This window comes from Sus scrofa, chromosome 11 (genome assembly GCF_000003025.6).
Source record: "Sus scrofa isolate TJ Tabasco breed Duroc chromosome 11, Sscrofa11.1, whole genome shotgun sequence".
Classification (NCBI taxonomy): Eukaryota; Metazoa; Chordata; class Mammalia; order Artiodactyla; family Suidae; genus Sus; species Sus scrofa.
In genome coordinates this window covers 48018873-48034258 of record NC_010453.5, presented here as the reverse complement: position 1 = coordinate 48034258, position 15386 = coordinate 48018873, and the positions used below count along the sequence as shown (strand labels likewise).

Sequence of the window (15386 nt, the reverse complement as noted above, 5' to 3'; positions counted from 1 at the left end):
AAAACCAGGTTTAACTCAGAAGTAACTGAAAATTATATAACTCAAAGTAGGCATATTTTTACCTCCATGAATAAAAACCTTAAATAAATACACATACACATTCATATCCCCAGTCCAATGTGGCAGAGCGTGAAAGAGTGCCATCTGGAAACTTGACTCCTAAGACGTGACGTTACAGTACTGCAGCAAAATCAAGCACCCTTTTGAAGTTTTAGAGAACAGTTAAATCCTTAAAATATCATTTCGAGCTTCCTTTATTTTCAGGAGGGAAACATGTTAACGCTAATTTTGCCTCCAGCTACTGTTCCTTTGGCAACCAGCACGTGTAAAATGGATTCTTGATTTCTCTACCCTCCCCTTGATAAACAGATCTTTTCTAAAAGCCTCAGTTTTAAAACTTTTTAAAAGACATTTCGAGTCCATTTTAGACCTAAACTAGTACTATCTCAAATAACAAAAGGGTAAGTGTGTACTACAAAAATAGCTGTTCGTTGCATGACTGAAATGTTGTGTTCAGAGGCACCGCAGTCCTGTAACTGTAGCATGAACAGAATGTACCTTAGGAAGTGCGAAAAAAGTGGATTGAGATGGGAAGGGGGCGGAAAGAAAAAACATGTTTATAATCTGTTCAAGTTCTCAGCTTCAAAATTTCAATATATCATGTGGGGAGAGCAGTGGTTTAAATGTGGGACTTGGTCAAACTGCTCGACATAGAATTAAATCCATTCGTGTTCAACCCTACCTTTCTGCCAAGGTCAGTTCCTCCAAGACAGGACGTCTGGGCTACTCTGTTGAGTTGCTTTCAACGAGTGATGGTTCTGCGCCTCTTAGTGACCAGATGCCACCACAAAGACCAGGACACTTGCTCTAGGAGTGCTCCAGCGTGCTGTGACACGGCCTTGCCGTCACCACACTTGCTCTCCTACAGGCCTTTTATAGTAAGTGTGCAGAGACGGCTCGGTGGAGTCACACCCTCTCTTCTCTGCAGACTGTGTGCGTTTCTAAGTCCAGTATGGGTATCTGGCAAAGGGTTAATAACCATACGATGCAGGTCATCTCTGGCACAGAAGCTAAATTTCATGGCCTCGGTAAACATCTCAGGGAGGACTGGCTCCACCCCAATCTACCATTCATGGAGGCTAAGTCACCAATTTGCTTACTACCCATTGGGGAAGAAAAGGAGTCAAGATAGACCCTCTTCATTAAAGTCAGGCATGTCAACGTGAAAAGTATCAACTGACTTCTGCATATACGTAGTCCCAAAATAAGTGGTGTAATTCAAGCATATCTGGAAAAATTCAAGCTATCACTTTCTGCAAATAAAAGAATTCAGCTACAAAATTCATGTATAATTACAGAAACATCAAGGGTACCCTAGCTCTGTTTGACTGGTGAAAGTTATTAGAAAGTAAATGGTCCATCACAGAATATGGGAAAATAAAGCTTGTAGTTCAGGTCTGGCTTATTGAAGCAATTCAACAGCCATGGCTTTAAATGCTTCTGTTCGTGCCACTCATTCTCACCACACACAACTCTCCTAGGCTCTGTGTGCCATCCATGCTTTTAATCACGGCTGTGCCCTTACCAAAAAACAAACAAACGAAACAAAAAACCTCACATTTGTCAACATACAGGGTATGCCCCATCCTTTCCTATTTGTTCTCAATAAGTCCTGCAAGCATGTATCTTAGAGCACATTTGCAGCAAGACCAACAACAGGTCTGTGAACCATTGATGTGGTCTTAGGGAGTGAGTTTTGATAGGGCATTTGAAATAAGAAATAGTGGGCAATGTTTTTGCTAATTTTACTGTACATGGATGGGAAAATAAGGTCAAAGTAGTCACACCTTACTGCACACTCCAATTACAATGGCTCTCTACATTAAATGAACAAATAACAGAGAAATACATAAGTTATTCTACTAATAAGTAAAAAGTTGCATTTTAGCCAGCAGAATATGAAAGTTTAAGTGTTGGTCAGTATCCTCCCAACCACGTGACTCTCTTGCTGGCAGAGTGAAAAATCTAAAAATTCTGAGTCCGGGCCTCTCAGTCTCAGTACTATTGATATTTGGGGTCAGGAATGCTTTGTCATAGAGGCGGCCCTGATATTTAAAGGATATTTAGCAGCATCCCTGACCCCCTAGATAGCAGTAGCAAATCCGCACACACACCCCCCACCAGCTAGAGCAACCAAAATATCTCCAGACATTGCCAAATGCCCTCTGGTTAAGGACCCCCAGTCTAATCAACATCAAGTCCTTTCAGCTATGAAAAAGGAGAGGACAAGTTCTTGGACCTGTAGGAGCCTCCGCATTACAGAAGAACAGAAACTAAAGAGAAATGTATTACTATTTCTTAAGCAATCATTTGCTTTCCTTCACACCTACTGCCTTTTACAAAAATGCTCTCTCAGGGCATAAGAGCTTGGACCAACAGGTTTCAATGAGCCGTTGGCCAGCTTCCTTTGCAGCAGCCCAGGGTCCCCCCCTGTGCTTTCTGGTCCACCAAGACGGAACTGGCAGGGGCGATGCTTTGAAGAGAGTCAAGGTTCTCATGGAGGCATTCTCGCTAATACTACTTGGACTCCTCTGGCTTTTACAGACTTGTGGTTTCCACTGAAACGAGTTGTTCTGCATACTTCCTACTCCGGCTGTAACTACGTGACCTCCCAGTTTCAGTTTGTTGGTAACTTCATTTCATTGAAGGCTGAGCCCAGATACGGATTTTTCCTAAACACTTTAGACTCCATGTCTCACGAAACAAGCTCCAGGCAAGTTTTGCTTAAGACACCCTTGGAATTAGAAGCCAACAGACACGTTTTACTTAGCCTGTAGCCTACTCGGACATCAGAGTTTCAAAACAGAACGATGTGGGGAGGGGAAAAGACTTTTCTTCTTGAGAGACAGCAACAACTTAAGAAAAACATGCTCAACCTCAAAAATTTCTCTGCCCATCAGATAGGTCTTATGAGAGAATGCTGATGAGGAAAAAAATGAAACAAATTCATCCATAAAGTTATTTTTCATGGAAATTAAACATGACCTCAAATACTGCACAAGTAAACATGCCATTTTGGTGATGAAACCTAGGATCTCTCAAATATCATCCGATTCATCAGAAATGCTGACAGACCCAGCCCTGCTATGCACATATCACTGCTGTGTAGTTTAGAAATGCTTATTCAATAGGACTAGAAGCAAAGAGGTTCAAAATGGCTTGTTCATTAAAAAATATGGAGTTGCTTTTAAAAGAATTCTACCCAGGTTTTTAGGTTGTACTGCTAAAAGACAATGTATACTAGCAAAGATATTTATAAACAGACAGGGTTATTCTTAGGAAAAAAAAAGATTAGCCATATTTAAGACTTATAGTCATTTTTTATTAACTACAACATTCACCATGCAGACTTAGTCTTCAAATTGGTAAAAGTTCATTTTTCTACTTCTATCATTTCTATAGATAGACAGCATAAGGTGTTTATTTTTTTCCCCTTGGAAAAATGCTCATTAGCTTTAAGAGCCACAATAAGGAGGAAGTCATTATGACAAAATTAAAACATTTTCCTGTCCCATTTACCTGGTAGCATGAGTTTATTCTGATCCACTGAAAGCAAATTAGATTTATAAGAAAAAACAAATTCTCACAAGACTTAAAAACCAGATTTCCTCTGAAACCTCACTCACGAACACCATTTTCCATCTAAAACACAAACACCTGCGCACATGTTGGTGCCCCCCCAACACACACACACACACACACACACACACACACTTTCACTTTCTCATTCATTACTATTAAAAGAGTAAAAAACAGTTCCTTTTGAGAAATCAGCCACAACCGACAAAAGTCATTAGTGTTAACGTGTTGGTCTCAGGCACTGCTGCCTTCCCAATGTTACATCTCTTCGGTCACTGTCCCGCTCTCATTTTTATGCTAGCAATTATGACTTAATCTCAAATAATTCTTTTTACTCAAGCTAGAACCTCTCCATTAGCTTCATGAATACAATGAGCCTGGTCACCATGAGCAACCCAACACTGCCCTGCCGGACAAGCATTAAAATATAAGCAACCATTTCAGTTAGTAGAGAGATTTTAAAATACTATCATGGTCTCGATTAGACAGCTTCACACTCCTGAGCCATTTCTTAAATGGTCTGTTCTGGAATGTGAACAGAGGAAGACAGAGGGACAATTTTTTTCAGTAACCATGAGTGCTCCGGAATTCTTTACGCCTAAGCCACAAGCCCGAAGTTTAAAAAATAAAATAAAATAACAAACCAGTGAGACTTACTTGACAGTGACTCGATTCGATAAATCCTGTAGATCCCCAGGATGGAAAAGCTGGGCTTCTTTCAATCCAATCTGTTCACAAGCTTTCAAAAAAACGTTTATATTATCCTGTGAAAAGAAGTGGAAAGTGATTGCTTAGCCGAGCTGTCTCTCAGACAAAGGTTACCAATTTTTTATGATAGAACTTCCAAGCTTCAAAGTCCAATTACAGCCAGTGAAAAAAGGAGGCAGCAAGACCAATGCATTCACATATTTAAAAAAAAAAAAAAAAACAATAATACATGGGCATGGAGAGCCTTGCGATCTTCCTCCGGAGCATAAACGGCAGTGCTCTCTTATGCCAGGCATATGCTGTTTCTGTGATCTTGTGACTGGCACGTTAAACATTACCTGTTATAGGACAAGTGCCTGGCCACTGAGCAGTAATCTACACTTTGATGTCAGCTCTGCTCTGCAAACAAACGCCCTCTTCCCAGCTTTGCACGACAAGCCTCACCTCTCCTCTTTAAAAATAACTCCAGCTACTGACAGTCACCCACCCAGAAACTGTTGGCAGGGAAGAAATAAGAGGAGGAACATTCTGTTTCTATGATTACAAATTACAGGACGACGGTGGAATACCACACCTGGAATCTGGGTTTGGTTGCTGAGCCGGCTCTTGACAGACGGGGTGACCGCGCTGGAGGACCCAGGAGGAGCCCGAGCTGCCTGGCTGACTCGCGGAGCTGAGGTGTGGCATGTTACCCACACCCTGCACCTGCCTCGGGAACTGCCTCTGCGGCGTGAAAATCCAGGCTTGCCCTCCTATCTAATTTCAAACCAAAATCCTCCCTTCACGAGCCAATGCTTCTCATTCACGTAAACGGCTATACAAACGCTGACCACAATAGAGACACACATAGGGTGAGCAGAGTTAGCTGGAGCGCCTATCTTTACTCTGCGTCAAAGAAAAAAGAAAACCCTCCATGGGGTTGGGCTTGGGCAGAGCCATGCCACCCTTCACCTCACTTTGTGAGGTTCTCGGGCAAGCAAGGGAAAGGTCTCCTTGTGTGCCAGCACCTTGTGTGGTCACATCTGCTGGCACCGCCCCCTCTGTGGGGGGAGTCTCTGGGACCCCCTGAAACCTCACCTCCCTCCCTAACAGCCGGCTGTGAGGGTCCAGGAGACGAATGGCCACTTGGAGAGAGGCAGCTACTCTTGTCCCATATTGGGAAGCCCATCCCCACGGGAAGAAAAAGCGGAGTGGGATGGCAGGGGTGGGAGGGGACGACAGGAAGGGAAACAGAGGAAGGGGAAGAGGCTGAATTCAGCAGCTTGGACCCTTGGCGGGGGCGGTTAGGGAAAGGGGAAAGCAAATGCATGGCAGAGAAAAGCAATACTGCCAGGGAATGCAAGGACATTAAAAAAAGAAACCCATTTGTAATGGCAGGAAGTTATTCTAGTGTACTATCAGTAAAAGGCAGCGTGAACTACCTAGCTGAAAAGTGCAATCCATGATTCATTTTAAATAAGAGGTCAAAGATTAAAGGAACTTAAGTCAAAAGTTGAACAGCTCAATGGAAGGCATGCAATCTGACTTTGTGGAGGAAAAAAAGGGAAGTAGAATTGTATTGGCAAGCTTCCAGGCAGGGCAAAAGTGATCATCTTGTTAGGCTCACATACTTTCTTTTTTCTTTTTTTTTTTTTTTTTTTTTTTTTTTTTTTTGGGTCTTTTTGCCATTTCTTGGGCTGCTCCCACGGCATATGGAGGTCAAATGGAGCTGTAGCCGCTGGCCTATGCTAGTGCCACAGCAACTCGGGATCCAAGCCGCGTCTGCAACCTACACCATAGCTCACGGCAACGCTGGATCCTTAACCCACTGAGCAAGGGCAGGGATCGAACATGCAACCTCATGGTTCCTAGTCAGATTCGTTAACCACTGCACCACGACAGGAACTCCTCACATACTTTCTAGTACCTGTACTATCTACCAAATGATTCACATTAATGGTTCTAAAACTGCCCCTCAGAGAAGCAGACAAGAACAAATGATTCAGCCTATCAGTACCCCAAATCCTCCGGGAAGAAAATCTCATTTCAAAAAAGGAAAAATAATTGATTAGGTGTCTTCCCACAGATTCAATTTAGTTCTGAATGTTTAGAATGTTATAAAACATAAGTTAAATTAAAAGTAAACCTACTGAGTTGACAGCCAAAATAATTCTTCACATGCTTTATAAAAACATACAGCATTCATCCAGTTGACAAATATGTACAGATTGATAAGGAAAAAGCCACACACACCTCAAAACCCATCCACATATTTAGAAAGAAGCCACTTAAAATCTGAAGTGAGTACAGTTCATTGGAGACAAAGAAAAACACAGAATAAATATGATTAAATTCTAGTTTCGAATAAAGCCTTTTCATTACAATGCAGTATCTTTTTAAAGAATTCAGTGCTACTCCACTTTAAAAATGGACCAACTTGGAGTTCCCGTTGTGGTGCAGTGGTTAACGAATCCGACTAGGAACCATGAGGTTGTGGGTTCAATCCCTGCCCTGGCTCAGTGGGTTAAGGATCCAGCGTTGCCGTGGGCTGTAGTGTAGATCACAGACGCGGCTCGGATCCTGTGTTGCTGTGGCTGTGGTGTAGGCTGGCGGTTACAGCTCCGATTTGACCCCTAGCCTGGGAACCTCTATATGCCGCGGGAGTGGCCCAAAAAATGGCAAAAAGACAAAAAAAAAAAAAGGACCAACTTTATGAACAATGTCACACATGGCCTACACCATAGGAACAGGTTGTACTAAGACCAGAATTGTAACCTACATCATGCTTGCTGGACTTGAGCCCACTGGTAGTTTATTTTCTGTAATTTCAAAGGACAGAGGCAGAGAATTACCTAAGGGGATAGACAAAATTATTAAATAAAATTTTCATGTCTGCTGAAACATCAAGAAGCCACACCCAGCTCCAAGTATTAAAAGGGGAGCATTTAGTCCTCATTGAGTGGAGTCATTTTCACTTGAAACTAGTAAACATAAATTAAAGTGAAAACAAAAGGCAAACCTAAAACAAATCTCATCTCATTGGTCTGGTAGCCAGGACTCCACGTAAGCTGTGCCAATTAAGTGGCTTTGGAAACATTAGTCAACCTTTCTGGTCCCATCTGCCTCATGTGTGAAATGAGGGGTTTGTGGACCTGTAACCCATTACCAAGGACAAACACCTCTCTGTAAGGGGAGGAAAGCCCAGCCCTCCCAGGTCCAAACCTGCATAAAAATATTTCACAGCCCAACTTACATCAAGATCTTCAGATCAAAAACCTGCACTGAACAACTGCAATCCCTACACTCTAGAACCCAAAGTAAAAAAAAAAAAAAAAAAAAAAAACAGATACCTGAAGAACTGCAACAGCTCCTTTTAGTTTCGAATTTTTCTGTGACATGAATAAAACCAGACACTATAGAAACAGAAAAGCTTGTTTTCTGAAGACATTCATACTCTCCAATCCCCTCTCCACCGAGTCAACTCTAAGGGCAGTCACAACAGGTGTGGGGTGGAGGCGGCCAGGGTATATGAGAGATGAGTGCCTCTGGAACCGTGCTTGCTAACTAAGGAGGAAGCCACAAACATTTACCAAGATTCCCAGGTCTCTATAGTCCCCGGGAGTAACCTCTATTGGTTCTCTACAGCTTCGCAGCAAGTGATCCCCAAACTTAGCAGCTTGAAGCAATAGACATTGATGATGTCCCACCAGCTGTGAAGATCAGGAATTTGGGAAGGGCCCAAGGAGGAGGGCTCTGCCTTAGAGGCCTCTCAGCAGGTGGTAGATGAGATGGTCAAATGGGGCATCAGTCCTCTCAAGACATTCAGGGGTTTGTAGGAGCCTCTTCCACGTGGCTCACTCACGCTGGCCAGTCAGGGCTGGCTGTTAGCAGCAAGTCTCAGTTCTTCGCCAAATGAACATCTCCCCCGGGTTGGTTGACAGAGCAGGTGATTCAAGAGAAAGCAAGATGGAGGCTGCGGTGTCTCATGACCTAGCTTTTCAAGTCACAGTTCATTCTCTCCTCAGTCTCCTGGGGTTTCATAGGTCAGCCCTATCGACGTAGGAAAGACTACACAAGGGCATAAACCGCAGATGGTGAGGCTCTTTGCAGACCATGTTGCGGATGTGCCAAGACGGTTTACTCTCTGGCCAAAAGGATTCATGACCCTCCCCCATGCGAATACACCAACCGCCCCCCGCTCAAGGCCCTGAAAACCCTCATCTCTTTGCAAGGTGAGCTCCAAGCCCAGAATCTCATCATCTCTATCAGATCCAGGTATGCAGGAGGCGCCTCAGGTGTAATTCCTTAAGGACAGCCCTTGATGAGAGGCACTCTCAACTTGAATGCCAGTGAACTAAAGCAACAAGTTACCTGCCTGCGGCAAACCCAACACATAGCGTGAACAGGTGCAGAGCAACCACTAGACACAGTTCAGTTCAAGGAAGGGAGAAATGAAAGGCACATTGGTTCACAGACATTCTGAAACCCTGCAAAGCAAAGATGGGCAGGTCCTTTGTTAGGATTCAAGACCAGGGGTTTTGCTTCATGCCCTGAACACTTGGTCCCACCTTAAAAATCATCTGGGTTTTTGCTTCAAGCCCTGAACACTTGGTCCCACCTTAAAAATCATCTTTCTCTAGTTCCCATTATGGCACAGTGGAAACAAACCCTACTGGTATTCATGAGGATGTAGGTTCAATCCTGGCCCCACTCAGTGGGTCAAGGATCAAGCATTGCCGTTGAGCTATGGTATAGGTCACCAACAGGGCTCGGACTACCATGGCCTATGGCTGTGGCACAGGCTGGCAGCTCCGATTCAACCCCTAGCCTAGGAACTTCCATAGGGCAGGTGCGGCCCTTAAAAACAACAACAACAAAAAATCACCCTTCCATTTCCTTGAAAAGTAGCTTGTGTCAGGAAGTGTCTGGTGCTTGCAACACACTGTGGATGTACTAAATGCCATTGAACTGTTCACCTTAAAATGGTTAATTTTCAGTTATGTGAATTTCACCTTCGGAAGTCATTTCTAAAAGGTGTTTCCTCTAACATGCTTTAAAATGGGTCTGTTAAAGTGTTGGTTTATTTATATCATCTAATTTACACAAGTGGCATTACTGTCCACCTTTTTTTCTCTCACACACTGAACCATTCTGTTCCACCAAAGTCCAAAGCTTCAGGAAAGCATATACCCCATCTCCCTAGGCTCTCACCCTGCCCAAAGCCACTTCTCATTTTTACTTGAAGGATTTTTTTTTAAGTATCTTTAATGATAAAATTTCAAGAGTGGTGACTTTCAGCATGTGGAGAGAACACGCTGTATCCGGGAACCTTAATGCCACACCAGATGGGCAATGGTCCGCTCCCAAGATCAAACCAGTTAGATCCACTTCTGCAGAAACTTCCCGAGTGTACAAGGGTCCAGGGCTGTCATGAACTAAAATGGGCTCTTGAACTAAAGACAAGACAATAAAGAGTGTTATTACAGAAGCTCTGAATAAGATCAAAATCCTAATTAACTCTGAACGAGAGTGGAGCTGTGCTCAGGGCTGTGACCTCAGAGACACGCAGGCAACACCTTAAAGAAAAGCTCCCACAGCAGCATGATTTGGAAGTGCTTCCCATCAATGAGCCAAGCACTCTTCCCATGCTCATTTTAACCCCTTCTTCCCAGTATGGTTCTATGCCTACTTTAAGCAAGATTTTTCGATTCAAAAAAAAAAAAAAAAAAAGCCCGTTATCCATTTCCCCCAAAACTGCACACATCATAGTGCAGGTCAATTTATCCTAAGGTCAAAAGACTTGGAGACCTCAAGTCTTAAGTTGTGTTTTTGGTTTCTTTTTTTTTTTTTTTTTCTTTTTAGAGCCACTCCTGTGGCATATGGAGAGGTTCCCAGGCTAAGGGTCCAATCAGAGCTACAGCTGCCAGACCACACCAGAGCCACAGCCACGCAGGATCCAAGCCACATCTGTGACCTACACCACATCTCACGGCAACACCAGATCCTTAACCCACTGAGCAAGGCCAGGGATCAAACCCGCAACCTCATGGTTTCTAGTTGGATTTGTTTCTGCTGCGCCACGACAGGAACGCCATGCCTGTAATTTATGACTCTAATCTGCTGGCAAACACAGAGAGCTCCAACTTTCACAGTTTTTTTTTTTTTTTTTTTTTTTTGGTCATTTTGGTCTTTTTGCTATTTCTTTGGGCATATGGAGGTTCCCAGGTTAGGGGTCGAATCGGAGCTGTAGCCACCGCCTATGCCAGAGCCACAGCAACGCGGATCCGAGCCGCGTCTGCAACCTACACCACAGCTCACAGCAACGCCGGATCGTTAACCCACTGAGCCAGGGCAGGGACTGAACCCGCAACCTCATGGTTCCTAGTCGGATTCGTTAACCACTGCGCCACAAGGGAACTCCACCACAGTTATTTGTGAATAAAATAAGCAGCTACTCTTTACACTGTCCTTGGGTCCTTATTTCTCTACCAAGAAAAAGACTCTCGGTCACTTCCTGATAAGAAAGGAATTGAGGACAAGGAGAGCAGTAGTGTTCTGTCAAGTGTGAAAATAGGAACAGGAATCAACCAGAAATGCTTAAGAGGAATCGCCAAGTGACACTCAGGGCCTGGGGGATTATACATGATAACTACGCCAGCCGCTTGGTGATTTGATTTTTCTCCAGCACTGCTTGGCAGAGCAGGAACCAAACTAGACGAAGACACAGAGAATGGAGACTTGGCAAGTGAGGGCAGCAGGTCAGAGGAATGAGGGGCTGAGTACTCGGGTAAAAGGTTAGTTATTGAAATGCTTAATCAATCAAAAAAAAGGAGTTCCCATCGTGGCTCAGTGGTTAACAAATCCAACTAGGAACCATGAGATTGCGGGTTCGATCCCTGGACTTGCTCAGTGGGTTAAGGATCCGACGTTGCTGTGAGCTGTGGTGTAGGTCGCAGATGCGGCTGGGATCCCGAGTTGCTGTGGCTCTGGCATAGGCTGGCGGCTAGAGCTCCGATTCGACCCCTAGCCTGGGAACCTCCATTTGCTGCAGGAGCGGCCCAAGAAATGGCAAAAAGACAAAAAAGAAAGAAAGAAAGAAATGCTTAATCAACTCCAGTTACAATTAACTACACAAGAGCAGTAACAGGCTCTGTCTAACTGTAGCATGAATTAAGGTACAGGCACGCATATTATTCCAATTAAACTTTACATCAAAAAGGAATTAATTCTAGGGTTCCCTTGGGGTGCAGCGGACTAAGGACCTGGCACCACTGCAGTGGCTCAGGTCACAGCTATGGTCCAGGTTCGATCCCTGCCTGGCCCGGGAACTTCTATATGCTGTGGGCGGGCCAAAGATAAATGAAGTAATTGTAATACTTATGGGTTGGTTGGCTGCCAGAGGTGGAAGCTGGGGGCACAAAATGGGAATAAAAGAAAACAAAGTTCTGGGAGTTCCCAGTGAGGTGCAGCAGAAACGAACCCAACAAGAGGATGCAGGTTCCATCCCTGGTCTCACTCAGTGGGTTAAGGAGCCGGCGTTGCCATGAGCTGTGATGTAAGTCGCAGATGCAGCTCAGATCTGGTGTTGCTGTGGCTGTGGTGTAGGCTGGCAGCTGTAGCTCCAATTTGACCCTTAGCCTGGGAATTTCCACATGCCACAGGTTCGGTCCTAAAAAAAAAAAAAGTTCTGACCTCAAATTACCCATATTACATGTTCCAAAACAAGTAACTGCTTAAAGAAATATCATAATGATGCTAAAAATGCATATTTCATGAATCGAGAAAGCATGTTTAATGAAGGAAAACTACCTACTACCTAGGAAAACTCTAGAGGTTGCTGAGAATTTGCGTTCCTTCAGTGTAGCCACTCCACACCTCACAGAGACTCATTTACACGGGATGTGTATGGACCATTAGCCTTTGTTTAAGCCTATCCAGCCCCAGAGACGCCCTGCTTTATGAGGCTGGCTCACTTTTAGTCATTTCAACATCAAAAATGTCCAACGACTCACTCACGGTAATCTTAAAATATTGATCCTCACTCTGCTTAATGTGAAATAAACCTCACCTTTCTCCCAGATAAAAGCCCCTGAGCTCTCCTGCCTCCTACGCTCCATGTGTCCCCCAGCCTCACATCTTCTCGTTAAATATCCCTGGTTTTCTCAGCATCCTTGGTCCCTCATGTGACATGTTTCAGTTCTCATGTTATCCCAACTGGCCCTCCACAGAAGAGCCAATTTTCCTAATAACTTCAACTTCTCATGAAAAGAAGCTTAAAAGTCTTATCATGCCCATCTCATGCCACAAAAACTGAGACTTTAGAGGTGTGTGACTTGCCTAAGGTCATCAACCAAGCAGTTCAACTCAAGTCCATGCTCTTATCCACTGTGTTAATTTCCCACTGCTGCTCTAACAAATTACCATGACTTAGTGACTTCAAATAAGCAAAGTTTATGATTTTACAGTTCTGGAGGTTAAAAGTTCAAAATCGGTCTCGCTAGGCTAAAACAAGTGTTGGCAGGGCTGCGTTCCTCCTGGAGGCTCTGAGAGAAAAACCCATTTCCTTTTCCTCTCCAAGGCCCCCCCTTCCTCCATCTTCAAAACCAGCAGCATCTGGCGAGTCTCTCTCCGACTCTCATTTATCTGCTCTCGCTCCCTCTCCCACTTATCAGGAGCCTTGGGGTTATACTGGCTCCCCTGGCTAATCCAGGCTCCTCTCCTGCAACCCTAATTCCACCTGCACCCTCATCCTGCCTCGCCTTGCCACACAATCACAGGTTCAATGGATGAAAGTGCCAACATCTTTGGGAGCCCTCTGCCTCCAAGTACCATCCCGCCTTAAAGACAGGTTCCTGAGGGCTGTGTCCTCCCCTCTCACGGTGAAGCATCTGTAACCCAAACAGGACTCCAGGGGGGTTAACTATCACAAACAGCCATCACTTCAGTGATGACTAACAACAGTCATCTTATAAAATGAGGCTAACGCGACATGGATGCAACTGGAGAGACTCATACTAAGTGAGGTCAGAAAGAGAAACACATATGATATCACTTATTTCTGCTATACAATATATGGCATAAATGAACCTTTCCACAGAAAAGAAAACTCATGGACTTGGAAAACAGACTTGTGGTTGCCAAGGGGGAGAGGAAGGGAGTGGGATGGACTGGGAATCGGAAGTTAACAGATGCAAAGTATCGCATTTGGAGTGGATAAGCAATGAGATCCTGCTGTATAGCACTGGGAACTCTGTCTAGTCACTTATGATGGAGCATGATAATGGGAGAAAAAGAATGTATATACATACATGTGACTGGGTCACTTTGCTGTATAGTAGAAAATTGACAGAACACTGTAAACCAACTATGACATAAAAAATAAAAATTATAATAAATAAATAAAAATTTAAAACGCATTTTAAAAAGATGAGGCTAACAGAGTGACTGTGAGGACTAAGGCACGAGATATGTGAGTGGCACCATTTCTAGCATAGAGTTAAGTGATCAGTAAATGGAGAGAATGTACCCAACTTCTCTTGTTATAGGCCAAGGAACTTGACATTGTAGCATCTATATTATACTGTCAGCTGAGATCACATACAGTGGCAAAAGCCAGTGGGCAAAGCCATTACAGTTCACTGGAGGACGAAACAGACGAACAGGCTAGTCGATTTTAGAATTTTTTTTTTAAAAGTTCAATATAAAGAGTCTGAATTGAAAATCATGTGATCCTATTAGTGAGCTGTCATGGATAAAGGCATAAAATGCATGATTCCATTTGTGGGTAATATAAAATCAGTGGATTCATGTGTGATTGATTTTTTTCAACTAAAAAATACAGTTAAGATGTATTCCTGATAAATACCCTTTTGGACTGAGGCCTAATCAGACCATTTTTTAGTTTCAGATTTTGATATTCCATACATGAGCTATGCCTCATGTGTTAAGAGTACCAAGATTTATAAACTAAATAAATTTTGCATGTTTTCATCCCATCTTTTTTCTTTAAATAAAAATAGGTCAAGTATAAGCCCTAAGGCAAACTTCCAGAAACCTCTCTCCAAGTGTATGTGGATTTACATTCCGGTCCTTAATACTGAGCATATTTTTTCAACTATTTAAGATTTCGCCTACATACATTGTTAGCTGGTCTCCTCTTCCATCTCAACCATACCAAGGCCACAGCAACAGATGTTTTACAGGAATGAAGAGAGATGCCTAAAAGGAGTTGGTTGGTAATATGAATAAATAAAATATGAATGAATAAAAACGGGCAAAATGTCAAGTGGATGACAAAAGAGCCCAAGAAAAGCAGAGACTCCCATCCTGCCTAAGGGATGCCCCATATACTGGTTGCCTTGGGGAAATGCAGGCCTGTGGTTACCAGATTTATTGGAAACTCCAGAGATGAGGATTTTTATCTAAAATCTGAGGGTATGAGTTCCCATCATGGCACAGCAGAAACAATCCAACTAGGAACCATGTGGTTGCGGACTGGATCCCTGGCCTCGCTCAGTGGGTTAAGGGTCTGGCATTGGTGTGGCTGTGGTGTGGCCGGGGCTGCAGCTCCAATTCAACCCCTAGCCTGGGAACTTCCATATGTCACAGGTGCAGCCCTAAAAAGACAAACACAAAAAGAAAGAAAGAAAAGAAAAGAAAAAAGAAAAGAAAATCTGGGGGTATGTAATGTTGGTTTAAAATTTTAAATAAGCAAAAACTGTCAGTCCAACAAAACCTATCGTGGGCCATTTTGTGACCTCTAGCCGATCTTCGGGGCCCTCCACAGGACCAGCCCAATGATCTGTTGCTTTAGAGTACTGTTTGTGGTGGACAGGGCTGGCTTCTAGTGATTATTTTCCTTCTTCTTAAATAATCGTAGACCCCCAAAAAAGGGCGTTCCTGTCGTGGCTCAGTGGTTAACCAACTCAACTAGGATCCATGAGGATGCGGGTTCGGCCCCTGGCTTAGCTCAGTGGATTAAATAAAGATCAGGTCTTGCCATGAGCTGTGGTGTAGGCCACAGACACGGCTCAGAGGTGGCATGGCTGTGGCTGTGGCGT

General features: G+C 43.7%; 1 protein-coding gene across 45 annotated transcripts in view; it reads right to left on the bottom strand.

Annotated features, from left to right (window-relative positions):
* LMO7 (LIM domain 7) overlaps positions 1 to 15386 on the bottom strand; it is a 222374-nt gene that overhangs the window by 99191 nt on the left and 107797 nt on the right. For 28 of the 45 annotated variants that reach the window (XR_002336692.1, XR_002336693.1, XM_021065678.1 and 25 more), the window contains one exon: positions 4297 to 4403. Coding sequence is in view for 25 of the 45 variants with exons in the window: in XM_021065678.1 (XP_020921337.1) it covers positions 4297 to 4403 (107 nt within the window). In the remaining 20 variants the exon portion in view is untranslated. Of the gene's footprint in view, positions 1 to 742; positions 4258 to 4296; positions 4404 to 4576; positions 4834 to 4921; positions 5075 to 15386 lie in introns of those variants that run through there. The other 17 variants (XM_021065700.1, XM_021065711.1, XM_021065712.1 and 14 more) reach the window with 6 other exon arrangements.